General features: G+C 40.3%; 1 protein-coding gene across 5 annotated transcripts in view; it reads right to left on the bottom strand.

Annotated features, from left to right (window-relative positions):
- The window catches only part of LOC112253027 (protocadherin-15), a 285,586-nt gene that overhangs the window by 219,767 nt on the left and 50,734 nt on the right, over positions 1-15,085 (bottom strand). For 4 of the 5 annotated variants that reach the window (XM_042323590.1, XM_024424885.2, XM_024424883.2 and 1 more), the window contains exons 3-4: positions 1,490-1,504; positions 647-712 (exon numbers count right to left, since the gene is read on the bottom strand). In XM_042323590.1, coding sequence (XP_042179524.1) covers positions 647-712; positions 1,490-1,504 — 81 coding nt within the window. The remainder of the gene's footprint in view (positions 1-646; positions 713-1,489; positions 1,505-15,085) is intronic. The other variant, XM_042323591.1, reaches the window with a different exon arrangement.

Here is a 15,085-nt window from a genome sequence, read left to right as displayed (position 1 = left end):
ACTATATTAGCAGTGGAGGAGGAGGAGGAGGAGGAGGAGGAGGAAGAGAGGCAAAAGGTGGAGAAAGATAATAATGAGGAAACTGGAGAAGGATTTTGGCACACTTGACCCCAACAACTGGTGCACATCTGTTTAGCGACATCCCTGAGTCCTTGAACACACTCAGAGCTGTAGCCGTCACCAGTTGCACACAGCCATGCATAGCCGTACAGTCCTCGGTTGGGAGCGGTCTATACACTAATGGAACCCCACACCGCACCACCACGACAAACACCATCTGTACCAAGCACACACGTCCCCTGCCTGGGGAGGCCAACTCACACACACACACACACACACACACACACATAGTACACAATAACAAGTGCCTGCAACAAGTTGATTTTCATTGAGCTAATTAGGTAAATAGAAAGTATAGTGCTACAGGTAACTGAAGTCTTTAAGCTAGATGTGTTCTCAACAGGAGCACAAAGGTTCCTAGCCTGGGATCTTGGGTAGAGGTTTGATTGGCCACCCAGTAGCATACCAGTCGACTCTTAACTTTGAAATCCAAGTACCGGTACTTCAACTCTGTGTTGTAATTGTATGTTATGGTCTATATTGAACAGCAGGTACTGTACAGAGAAAACAAAAAGGAAGTACATACCATTGGGGCTCTCTTCATCGATGGTCACTATGGTAGCAGGGGGGCCTGACCGAGACAGTTTACATTCTGTATGCGGAGAGAGAATGCAATAAAACACATTAACACCACAAAGAGCCTTATGTTATACGCTGACATAAATTGTCATAACTGATTAAGAATGGTTGCATCATTTCTATGACTGTTGAAGAACATTGATGGGTTGAACGACACTGACACAAAAGCACAGTGATGACCAATTCACTATAATACATGATGACAATATATGACAACCATGTGGGGGACAACACGAGCACAGTGTCCAGTACGGGAGATGCACAGATGGGAACTACTCAGAGTACAAAGAGAGAATTGCGCTTCAGTGATGACTGTATGACAGAGAAAGACAGGAGAAAGGTATTGAGAAGGGTTGCAAAGGTAGGGTATATTACTGAAAAACGTTTGCCAGTAAACTACCAGCATTTTGGTAGTCAATGATTTTATATAATTAACAATAAGACATTTAGTGTCCTTTTTGGTCTGTAATTATCTCTGGCCCTCTGTGTGGCCTTATCACAAATAAAAAATATATAAAATAAGATGATTTAAAAAATACAATGACAAAGAATGACATTATCCTAAACATAAACCATCAACTTAGTGAATACCATTGATGTTTAATATATACATATTTCTTGTTATTCAAGTATAAATGACCAAAGTTACCATAGAGTGACATAGGTAAACTGTTTATTAGCTTTGTTAAATTACCGGTAGCTTTGCAACCCTAGTTGAGAGTCAATATACACTTAATGCCGAGAGAAAGGGAGAGCGAGAGAGAGGAAAAGTGAAGGTCTACCCTCTTACCCTCATACTGCCAGTCTTTAGAGGTCAGGGTTAATGGTGCCATAGAAGGAAAGCAGAAAAGAATCATGGGAGAAAAGAATAGCATGATGGTTTGGAGGAGAGGTTTGATGTTAGAGGAGAGAGAGAGATAAAAACAGGAGAGGAAAGAGGGGAGTGGAGTAAAGGAATAGAGAGTCAGTGAATCAAAATAACATCTCTATAAAAGCAATATTTAGATGGACTTCATTTGGCATGGGAGTAGGAAACAAGATACATCCACCACAACATAGTTAGCCGTTTTTCTTGTAGTTTGGAAATGATAACTGTAGTTTGGAAATAATTACATATATTACCATATATTACTTAAAGGGGCCATCTTAAATTGTTGCATACATTTTCTGACTTAAAAACTCATGATAAGTGTTTGTTTTGAACATAATTACTTAAGTGAACTCTTCAGAGGCATGCACATACATACATACATACATACAGTGGGGCAAAAAAGTATTTAGTCAGACACCAATTGTGCAAGTTCTCCCACTTAAAAAGATGAGAGGCCTGTAATTTTCAACATAGGTACACTTCAACTATGACAGACAAAATGAGAAAAAAAATCCAGAAAATCACATTGTAGGATTTTTAATGAATTTATTTGCAAATTATGGCGGAAAATAAGTATTTGGTCACCTACAAACAAGCAAGATTTCTGGCTCTCACAGACCTGTAACTTCTTCTTTAAGAGGCTCCTCTGTCCTCCACTTGTTACCTGTATTAATGGCACCTGTTTGAACTTGTTATCAGTATAAAAGACACCTGTCCACAACCTCAAACAGTCACACTCCAAACTCCACTATGGCCAAGACCAAAGAGCTGTCAAAGGACACCAGAAACAAAATTGTAGACCTGCACCAGGCTGGGAAGACTGAATCTGCAATAGGTAAGCAGCTTGGTTTGAAGAAATCAACTGTGGGAGCAATTATTAGGAAATGGAAGACATACAAGACCACTGATAATCTCCCTCGATCTGGGGCTCCACGCAAGATCTCACCCCGTGGGGTCAAAATGATCACAAGAATGGTGAGCCAAAATCCCAGAACCACACAGGGGGACCTAGTGAATGACCTGCAGAGAGCTGGGACCAAAGTAACAAAGCCTACCATCAGTAACACACTACGCCGCCAGGGACTCAAACCCTGCAGTGCCAGACGTGTCCCCCTGCTTAAGCCAGTACATGTCCAGGCCCATCTGAAGTTTGCTAGAGAGCATTTGGATGATCCAGAAGAAGATTGGGAGAATGTCATATGGTCAGATGAAACCAAAATATAACTTTTTGGTAAAAACTCAACTTGTCGTGTTTGGAGGACAAAGAATGCTGAGTTGCATCCAAAGAACACTACTTACTGTGAAGCATGTGGGTGGAAACATCGTGCTTTGGGGCTGTTTTTCTGCAAAGGGACCAGGACGACTGATCCGTGTAAAGGAAAGACTGAATGGGGCCATGTATCGTGGGATTTTGAGTGAAAACCTCCTTCCATCAGCAAGGGCATTGAAAATGAAACGTGGCTGGGTCTTTCAGCATGACAATGATCCCAAACACACCGCCTGGGCAACGAAGGAGTGGCTTCGTAAGAAGCATTTCAAGGTCCTGGAGTGGCCTAGCCAGTCTCCAGATCTCAACCCCATAGAAAATCTTTGGAGGGAGTTGAAAGTCCGTGTTGCCCAGCAACAGCCCCAAAACATCACTGCTCTAGAGGAGATCTGCATGGAGGAATGGGCCAAAATACCAGCAACAGTGTGTAAAAACCTTGTGAAGACTTACAGAAAACATTTGACCTCTGTCATTGCCAACAAAGGGTATATAACAAAGTATTGAGATACACTTTTGTTATTGACCAAATACTTATTTTCCACCACAATAATGCAAATAAATTCATTAAAAATCCTACAATGTGATTTTCTGGATTTTGTTTCCTAATTTTGTCTGTCATAGTTGAAGTGTACCTATGATGAAAATTACATACATACCATTACATTACATTACATTACATTACATACATACATACATACATACATACATACAGAAACAATAACCAAGCATAATTTCCTCAAGCTATACCTTACTGACGTTAGTACAGTACCATCTAAGTATTGCTGTCTTTCTCCAAGAAAATCATTTCCCACTTAATTACTTAATAGCACACTGTTTAGAGACACATATGACGAACCTATGCACCTTACTGGCACCCAAGAAAGGAATTTCCCACATAATTACATAATGGCACACTTTATAAAAGGCACATATTATGGCCCATGTCCATGAACCGACAGTATGTACCTTACTGACATCAGCAGTGACATTCTTAGAGATGCTGAGAGACCAGGTTCAAGGAGAATGTTTACTGGACATGGAGAACAAGTTGACTCTCACTATAACTCATTCAGCAACTATTGTCCCTGTCTACGGCATGTTGAGGAAAACATGTGATCTGTTGTCCAGCCCAGGTGTCTCCTTACAATACGTCTGTGTGTCATCAGAGAGGGACAGAGAAAATAGGCCCCTCTAAGGTTCCTCAATGGCAGTCTGTTGCTTAACTCCTCTTACGCAACTAAACACCTGTCGCTAGGTGCGAACGGGCCGATCGTTTTCCCATCAAATATTCATGGCCACGAGCCCTTCCAGTAATGTGAAGGTTTAAAAGTGCACATGAATCAGTAATACAACTGCAGGCTTGAATTCGCTGTTATATCCATTTGTTTTATTTCTCTAGCACAGCTACGCATGATAATTAGTGATTCAATGGCAATAAGGGGTGCCACAATATTTGAAAGTTCAGTTGTTTCATGAAATTGTGTATTCATTACATCCAGTTTGTCCATTTTCGACTTCAGGTGGATGCACATTCATTTGAAATGCGACAGAGAAAAATAATTCTTATGTATGCTGTCTATGTGTGTATTAATTCAGAGGTTTAATTCATCAGTAAGGTGACACACCGCTCATCTCATTTCAGTCATTTTGTAACTGCACAGCTAATCTGTTAGGAGTAGGAGTATGAGCTCTGATATAGGAGTTCAGATTTCCTACAATTTCACAGCAATTAGATTAATGAATGCATCTGCTGGAGAAACAGAGAGATCTACATTTCCTTTGATTCAGACAAAAATAGAAAGTGGTCCGACCTACCAATCTGAGGCATACACAACACAGCACATGAAAATGAGTATGCTCATCAGCTCTGAGCAAATATGTGGAGAGAAAGGGAGAGTGGGAGTATGTTTAGGCGTGTATGAGGGTGTGTGTGTATGTGTGTGTAGGTGTATGTGTGTAACTATGTGTGTGTGCAGAATGTCTCTTAAAATGAGACCTTTAGCAAGACCTTCGGATCCCAAGGAGTCGGTTGGTTTTATTGCATCTGTGTGCGTGTGCGTGTGTGTGTGTGTGTTTGTAGTAATGTCAAAAGCCTGCTTTGAGAAGAATATTCTCCAGCAGGGAGGAAGAACAATGGCTTGTATTGCTCTGTTAATGGTCCCCTGTTGAGATTAGAGCACACACTGCAGCAGAAGGGCAGCAAGACACACACACACACATACACACACACACACACACACAATAACCACATCAGCTTTAAAGTCAGCACAGTCAAGAGACACATGTTGACTACAAAGCCAAAGAGAAAAGAGAACACCATATTTCATCTGGTGTTTACATTTGTTCCAGGGTGTTTGTGTGTTTGTTTTCTGACATTCTTCATCTGGGACTCTTCCCTCTCGGGTGGCGTCCCAGAGTTAGAAGAGAATATCAGAGATGGTTCCGATCACTGTCCCACCCCTGGAATTCTGTATTCATAGTAAACATAGCTTAGTCATGCTGAAATTCCTAAATACCATAGGCTGTAATGTTCCTCAGGTTGCTAATGAAGGCTACTGTTGAAGTTGGTATAGGCATATACACACACCACGGCAAAGCTGCTTATAGATGTATCGACATATCTGTCAGGCCAGGGCAAATCCTAAAAAGCTCAATTGTGAAGTCAGGCGGTATGCATCGAGTTAACTTGGTCCAATAGGGAAAGGGGTACAAGAGCCAAAAACATAAGGAGTGCATTGTGCAGCCAGCAAGCAGGAAAGCGAACATATTTGGAAGAACACACAGCTTGTCGCCAGTGGTGGAAAAAGTACGCAATTGTCATACTTTAGTAAAAGTAAAGATACGTAATAGAAAATGACTCAAGTAAAAGTGCAAGTCACCCAGAAAAATATTATGAGAGTAAAAGTATTTGGTTTTAAATATACTTAAGTGTCAAAAGTAAAAGTATAAATCATTTAAAATTCCTTATATTAACTAAACCAGATGGGATCAATTTATACACTATATATATATATTTATATATATATTTATACACTGTATATATATATATATATATATTTTTTTTTTTAAATATTTTTTTTATGGATGTTCTCTTGATAAGTGTGTGAATTGGACCCTATTGCTGTCCTGCTAAGCATTTAAAAATGTAACTAGTCATTTTGTGTGTCAGGGAAAATGTATGGGGTAATTTTCTTTTAAAAAATGTAGTGAAAAGTAAAAGTAGTCAAAAATATAAATAGTAAAGTAAAGTACAGATACTTTACACCACTGCTTGTCGTAATATATTGGACAACATGTAAAGTGTTGCTCCCATGTTTCATGAGCTGAAATAAAAGATCACTTAAATGTTCCACATGCACAAAAAGCTTATTTCTCTCAAATTTTGTGCACAAATGTGTTAGTGTTAGTGAGCATTTCTATTTTTCCAAGATAATCCACCTGACAGGTGTGGCATATCAAGTAGCTGATTAAACAGCATTACACAGGTGCACCTTGACAGAAAAGGCCACTCTAAAATGTGCACAACACAATGTCACAGATGTCTCATGTTTTGAAGGGAGAGTGCAATTGGTAAGCTGACTGCAGGAATGTTCACCAGAGCTGTTGACATACAATTTAATGTTCCTTTCTCTACCATAAGCTGCCTCCAATGTTGTTTTATAGAATTTGGCAGTACGTCTAAACAGCCAGACCACTTGTAACCACACCAGCCAAGGACCTCAACATCCAGCTTCTTCAACTGCGGGACCATCTGAAACCAGTCACCCGGATAGCTGATGAAACTGTGGGTTTGTACAAACAAAGAATGACTGCACAAACAGTCAGAACCCGTCTCAGGGAAGCTCATCTGCATGCTTGTCGTTCTCACCAGGGTCTTGACCTGACTGCAGTTCGACGTCGTAACCGACTTCAGTGGGCAAATGCTCACCTTCGATGGCCATTGGCATGCTGGAGATGTGTCCTTTTCGCGGATTAATCTTGGGTTCAACTATACCGGGCAGATGGCAGACAGCGTGTATGGCGTCATATGGGCGAGTGGTTTCCTGATGTCAACGTTGTGATCAGAGTCCCCCACGGTGGTGTTGGGGTATGGGTATGGGCAAGCATAAGCTACGGACAATAAACACAATTGCATTTCACCCATGACAATTTGAATGCACAGAGGTACCGTGAAAAGATCCTGAGGCCCATTGCCGTGCCATTCATCCGCTGCCATCACCTCATGTTTCAACATGAAAATGCATGTCCCCATGTCGCAAGGATCTGTACACAATTTCTGGAAGCTGAAAATGTCCCAGTTCTTCCATGGCCCGCATACTCACCAGACATGTCACCCATTGAACATGTTTGGGATGCTCTGAATCGACGTGTAAGACAGTGAGAAAAATAAGACATAGAGATACAACGAAAGGCAGGTGGGGGCAGACACACCAGAGGGAAGGACAGAGAAAGAGGAATGGCAGAGGGAGATGAGAGGACATATACCTCTCTCGCTCCCCCCCTCCATGCGCGCACACACACACACTCAGGAGTGTTGGACCAAGTGTATAGAGAATGATCTTCAAGTGAAAATCAATACAAACAGAGAATATCAGGGGGAGTGGAGGCTAGCTTGGAACATACGTTTAACTATTCTACAGGAGGGGACAACGTACAGAGAACTAAAACCAAACTGCAATAAGGGTCAACAACCAATTAATTCAACAGATTTGGATTCCTTTTCTGAGAAGATTGAGCCCAAATATGCTTAGTAAAGAGATACTGTATATTCTGCAGCAAGACACTATAGCTGAGAGAGAAAAGGGTCAAAATGAGTCCCCAACAGTCCTAAGTGGACTGAGCGTGAGGGTGAGATAGCATGGTGTGTCATGGGTAACATGATACTCTGATGACTTGACACTCTTTACTGATCATCAGTATCTCTGTAACCAGAGGCCTGGGTATCTACCAGGACTGCATGTCCAATTCAATGTGACCAAAGGTATTTACAGGGCTATGCTGAACATCCCAGTGATGCACCTCCAGTGAAGCCACTTAGGGGTAGATGCATGGGAAATGTAGCCTATACTTGAGACAATCATACAATAACCAGGAAAAAAGCATTAGGTTACAATTGTCTGAAATAGAGGGACATACTTTAAGAACAAGAAGGACATCTTTCAGGAACAATGATCTCAACATCATGGTCTTTCCACAATTAGGATCACATACAGTGTCTTCATAAAGTATTCGCACCCCTTTACTTTTTCCACATTTTGTTGTGTTACAGCCTGGATTTAAAATAGATTAAATTGAGATTTTGTGTCACTGGCATACACACAATGCCCCATAATGTCAAAGTGGAATTGGCCAGTAGCATACCTAAGCAGGTTTGGACTTATTTGGTCCCTGGAAGGGAGACCAGATGCTGCTGGAAGTGGTGTTGGAGGGCCAGTAGGAGGCACTCTTTCCTCTGGTCTGAAAACAATATCCCAATACCCCAGGGCAGTGATTGGGGACATTGCCCTGTGTAAGGTGAAGTCTTCCTAAATGTCCAATCTGTCCCTCATAACATCATGGCCACCTCATCATCCCCAGCTTCTAATTGGCTCATTCATCCCTGTAACTATTCCCCGGGTCATTGCTGTAAATGGGAATGTCTTCTCAGTCAACTTACCTGGTAAATTAATGGTTAAATAAAGTAAGTATGTTTTGAGAAACTTTTACAAATTAATTAAAACAAAATGCTGAAATGTAAGTATTTTTGTTACTATATTATTGACTGTATGTTTGTTTATTCCATGTGTAACTCTGTGTTGTTGTATGCGTCGAACTGCTTTGCTTTATCTTGGCCAGGTCGCAGTTGTAAGAACTTGTTCTCAACTAGCCTACCTGGTTAAATAAAGGTGATTTTTTTTTTATATAAATAAAATAAGTAAATATTCAACCCCTTTGTTATGGCAAGCCTAAATAAGTTCAGGAGTAAAAATGTGCTTAACAAAGTCACATAATAAGTTGCATGGACTCCCTTTGTGTGCTATAATGGTGTTTAACATGATTTTTGAATGACTACCTCATCTCTGTACCCCACATATACAATTATCTGTAAGGTCCCCCAGTCAAGCAGTGAATTTCAAACATAGATTCAACCACAGAGACCAGGGAGGTTTTCCAATGCCTCGCAAAGGGAACCTATTGGTAGATGGAAAAAAACAATACATTGAATATCCCTTTGAGCATTGTTAAGCTATTAATTACACTGTGGATAAGTCACTACAGAGATACAGGCGTCCTTCCTAACTCGGTTACCGGAGAGGAAATAAACTGCTCAGGGATTTCACCATCAGGCCAATTGTGACTAAAACAGTTACAGAGTTGAATGGCTGTAATAGGAGAAAACTGAGGACGGATCAACAACATTGTAGTTTCTCCACTTTACTTAAGTGGCAGAGTGAAAAGAAGGAAGACTGTAGGGAACACAAATATTCCAAAACAGACATCCTGTTTAGAATAAGGCACTGTAAAACTTCTAAAAATATGGCAAAGAAATTAACACTATTTCCTTAATACAAAACTTTATGTTTGGGGCAAATATAAGAACACATTGATACAGAGTGTATCACTCTTCATATTTTCAAGCATGGTCGTGGCTGCATCATGTTATGGATATGCTTGTCATCGGCAAGGGAGTTTTTTGGGGGGATAAAAATAAATGGAATAGAGGTAAGCGTAGGCAAAAACCTAGAGTAAATCCTGGTTCAGTCTGCTTTCCAACAGACACTGGGTGTCACGACTTCGTCGAGTCAGCTCCTCTCCTTGTTCGGGTGGCGTTCGGCGGTCGACGTCACCGGCTTTCTAGCCATCGCCGCTCCATTGTTCAATTTTCCATTGGTTTTGTCTTGTTCCATTCACACTTGGTTTCCCCAATCACCCTACATGTTTTTATTCCTCTGTTCCCCCTCATGTCTTTGTGTGAAACTATTTGTGTGTTACGTGTTGTACACACTAGGCTAAGCGTTTGTTATTTTCCATGTGTTTTCACTAAGCTTATTTGTATTGTTATACATTTATGTTGTGTGATATTTGTGCGCGCTATACACTTTGCCTTGTTGGCTTAAGGAGGTTTTTGATGCAGCTGCGCCCATCTGTATATCTCTCCTGCCGTAATAAAGTGTGTGCCTGTTCACAATTCTCTGCTCTCCTGCAGCTGACTTCACCACAAGTACGCACACGCCTGACACCGGGAGACAACTTTACCATTCAGCAGGACAATAACCTAAAACACAAGGCCAAATATACACTGGAGTTGCTTACCAAGATGACTTTGAATGTTGCTGAGTGGCCTAGTTACAGTTTTGACTTAAATTGACTTGAAAATCTATCGCAGGACATGAAAATGTCTGTTTAAGCAATGATCAACAACCAACTTGACAGAGCTTGAAGAATTAAGAAAATAACTTGCAAATGTTTTACAAACCAGGTGTGCAAAGCTCTTAGAGACTTACCCAGAAAGACTCACAGCTATAATTGCTGCCAAAGCTGATTATAACATGTATTGACTCAGGGGTGTGAATACTTATGTGAATGAGATATTTCTGTATTCATTTTTCAATACATTTGCTAAAATTTCTAAAAACATGTTTTCTCTTCGTCATTATGGGGTATTGTGTATAGATGGGTTTCTGAAGGTGCAGAAGGGAGGGACACCAACCTGATCAACAAGCACTGCAGTAACTCGATCTACAGTATATACCTCCAGACAATGCATAGCATTAGTGCAATAGACATCGAATAATAATTCATTCAACAACAAATGTCTATCCACAATTAGGATTACCAAAGCAGATCAACGAGCACCGAAGCATCTAGACTAATGTTTAATTAGCCATCTCACAAACCATAGAGAGGGGAACATTGCTTTAATGGATATATCTCTTTTGTTCACAGCCAAATTAGTCGAAGTATAGGAGGAAAAACAGAAAATGTTAAAGACACAGTATTCCATCAGTAATTGGTAATCAAGGCACTATACACTCCAGGAGCTTAGTCCAAGGACAATCTAAATATTCTAATTAGAACCTCGGGGTAATTTGCTTTCATTTGAGGAGATAATATCCTGCACTAATCAACATGCCGATTCCCCCTTAAGCAACAAAACTTCAATTAATAAATGTTTATCGTTTTTCCTCACAAAAGAACTGGGCTCAGAGATGGATGGAGGCACAACTAGCCAGTTTTAGATGTGCTGTGTTTGTTTTTGTGCAAGATCTTACTTTGTTCCATGACTGGGATATAAAAGCTGCAAAATATTTCAAGGTATTTTCAGAAGAAGCAGGCTTACAGAAATAGACAGTGCCTTAATTCTTTACAGGACATTTCAATCAGCACTGAATTACCAGAGCACTCAGACAAGGCACCACTGAGATAATGCTGCCCACTGACATTTTATTTTCAGAATGTTTTTTTTAGCTGCCTATGAAATCAGTGCCCTCTGCGTTTTCAAAACTTCATCTGAAAAAAGTAACTAAATCAAATAGCCACGGCTCACTCGAAGTTCTTAAAACACATTTTAGCTGATGGGGAATTCAGTTTGTTCATAATGATTTGATGGGAGTTGTTCCCATAATAACGGATCGTCTCACACCACTGATGGACACCTGGGCCATCTTTTCAACTAACTAGTAATGCATATATACACACAATCCAATCCATATTGATATTGTCAGAATAACTAAGACATTATTCTCCAGCCACAGACAGTCTCTTCCCATCAGAGATAGAGAATGAAAGAAGAGAACACTACTCCTGTAGATGAATGGCTTTCTTCCAGGCAACTTCACACCAGGTCCTTCATCTCATAAAACCTTTAATACCTCCTTATGCACTCATAAATACTACTGCCCTTTAAATAAATATTAAGCCTTGATGACAGAGAGCAATTGTCTGAGAGTCCCTTTCCAATGTCACCTCTCTCTCTCAAGACAAGAGATGAGGAATCTTGAACCAATCCAGATCCCTCGCCTTACCTCAACTTTCCAAGCAGTGAGAAGATTGGAAGATTGCCCAACCTCAGTGTCACTGATCATCGTCATCAGCTTAAAACACTCCAAGGTCAAAGGTTACATTTATGGCCCTGCCAATCCCTGTTGTGGCAGGCATGATGCCTAGATGAGGGACTGAAGACTGAACTGAACAGGGACTTCTTAATTTCCCAGGGGGCTTAGTGTAATCTGCTTGCATAGAGTGGCATCCAGAAGGGCAGCAGGGAACCGTGGTCTGCGGCCAGCAATAGCTGGCAGGTGAAGAGCTGAGAGTGACAGGGAAGGCGTTTGTTCAACGCTGCCCATTGCCAGCTAAAGGAAAAATCTACCCAAAACCATTCATTCCTATAATTTGCAGTGTTAAGTAACACTTATATCTGAGAAAAAATATTTTTGGGTGAACAAATGTTTCATTTTGTCATCATAAGGTTGGTGGCAAATGTGAAGATCGTTGTGGAAATCTGTTGCAGCTCAAGTCAACTACAAAACCCACAATGCAATGGTCTCTCTGTGGGCTGGCCGGCTAGCTAGGTAGTTATCTAGCAAACGTAGCTACACACAATAATACCAAAGTCAATATCAGCATGTGAAGTAGTTAGTTAACTGTAAACAAACTGCACTAAACAAACTACACTATCAATTTAGGAGTCAACAATTTCACCATGTTCAACATGCGGATTGAGTGGAATTTGACATTTGCAACAGCCATTCAACAGCACCATGCAATGCAGCCTGGACTGAAGAGAAAAACAAATAGGAAAAATGTGGTGGACCCTCTGTTAACGTGCACATTTCTCGAGGTAGGAATATCACAAAAAATATGATCAATGGTTCATTCAAGAGAAGCCGTTATGACATCAGCCAGTATTGAAATCTGACATATACTGTATGACAGATGTTTTTTTCTATCTAAAATTCGGATTCCTAATAACTTCCAGTGTAGTGAGAGCAGCTTTATTGCTAAGCTATATCTTACTGGCTGAATTTCTGCCTGCTTGAACGGCAATAATATCAGATACACATGAAAACATAAAATAACCCCAGGAATCGATAGAACATTGCTCAGAGATGAACAAAAACAATATAACATTCAAAATGACTGAATATTTATTTTAATGGGAGTGTCACGCCCTGACCTTAGAGAGCTTTTTATGTCTCTATTTTGGTTTGGTCAGGGTGTGATTTGGGTGGGCATTCTATGTTCATTTTTCTATGTTTTGTATTTCTTTGTTTTGGCCGGGTATGGTTCTCAATCAGGGACAGCTGTCTATCGTTGTCTCTGATTGGGAACCATACTTAGGTAGCCTTTTCCCACCTGTTTTTTGTGGGTAGTTGTTTTCTGTTTTGTGTCTGCACCAGACAGAACTGTTTAGTTTTGTTCCATTTTGTTATTTTGTCTCAGTGCTCAGTTTAAATAAATTATCATGAACACGTACCACGCTGCGCTTTGGTCCACTCCTTCTTCATGCAACGACAAGCGTTACAGGGAGGTCACGGCAATGGCAACCACAAAACAGTAAAAACAAAAGAAACTGCACTATAGCAGTGCTGGATTTTTTTCATGATAGATATATGGTGCATTCGTAAAGTATTCAGACCCCTTCCCTTTTTCCGTAATTTGTTAAACACACAATACCCCATAACGACAAAGCAAAAACAGGTTTACTTTTTTTTTGCAAATATATTACAAATAATTACATAAGTATACGTATATACACTGTACTCTATACCATCTACTGCATCTTGCCATCTTGATGTAATACATGTATCATTAGCCACTTTAAACAATGCCACTTTTATATTTTTACATAACCTACATTTCTCATCTCATATGTATATACTGTACTCGATACCATCTACTGCATATTGCCTATGCCGTTCTGTATCATCACTCATTCATATATTTTATGTACATATTCTTTCATTCCTTTACATTGTGGGTATAAGTTAGTTGTTGTGGAATTGTTAGGTTAGATTACTCGTTGGTTATTACTGCATTGTCGGAACAAGAAGAACAAGCATTTCGCTACACTTGCATTAACATCTGCTAACCATGTGGACAAAACAAATAACATTTGGAGTTTGGAGTTTGCCAAAAGGCCCCTAAAGGACTCAGACCATCATGCTCTGGGGTTGTTTGTTAGGATCGAGGGAAAGATGAGCGGAGCAAATTACAGAGAGATCCTTGAAGAAAACCTGCTCCAGAGTGCTTAGGCGAAGATTCACATTCCAACAGGACAACGACCCTAAGCACACAGCCAAGACAATGCAGGAGTGGCTTCGGGACAAGTCTCTGAATGTCTTTGAGTGGCTCAGCTATAGCCCAGGCTTGAACCTGATCGAACATAACTGGAGAGACCTGAAAATAGCTGTGCAGCGACGCTCCCCATCCAACCTGACAGAGCTTGAGAGGATCTGCAGAGAAGATTGGGAGAAACTCCCCAAATACGATGGGTGGGAATATTGATGGGTTATTGTGTGTATATTGATGATTAAAAAAAAATTAAATAAATTTTAAAATAACAGAATCGGAAATGAAAAAAATGTGGAAAAAGTTAAGGGGTCTGAATATTTTCCGAATGCAGTGTAGCTCAGGCAGCTACCGCTCACCTTATTCACTGTGAGCTCTAAAGACAGCATCAGGTAGAGCCACTCTCCATATTTTCAAGCATAGTGGTGGCTGCATTATGTTATGAGTATGCTTGTCATCGTTAAGGACTGGGGTGTTTTTCAGGATAAAAAAATAACGATATAGCTAAGCACAGCTAAAATCCCAAAGGAAAACCTGGTTCAGTCTGCTTTCCACCAGACACTGGGAGATTAATTTACCTTTCAGCAGGACAATAACCTAAAACACAAGGCCAAACCTACACTAGAGTTGCTTACCAAGAAGACAGTGAATGTTCCCGAGTGGTCGAGTTATAGTATGGACTTAAATCTACTTGAAAATCTATGCAAGACCTTAAAATGATTGTCCAGCAATGACCAACAACCAATTTGACAGAGTCTGAATAATTTTTTAAAGAATAATGGGCAAATGCTGTACAAGCCAGGTGTGGAAAGCTCTTAGAGACATACCCAGAAAGACTTACCCAGAAAGAAGCGCCAACAGCGCTTCTACAAAGTATTTACTCAAGGGTGTGAATACTTATGTAAATTAGATATTTCTGGATTTCATTTTAAATACATTTTACAGAAATGTCTAAAAACGTGTTTTCACTTTGTCAT

The sequence above is a fragment of the Oncorhynchus tshawytscha genome, linkage group LG06, assembly GCF_018296145.1.
Source record: "Oncorhynchus tshawytscha isolate Ot180627B linkage group LG06, Otsh_v2.0, whole genome shotgun sequence".
NCBI classification, from domain to species: Eukaryota; Metazoa; Chordata; class Actinopteri; order Salmoniformes; family Salmonidae; genus Oncorhynchus; species Oncorhynchus tshawytscha.
This window is presented reverse-complemented; position numbering and strand designations above follow the sequence as displayed.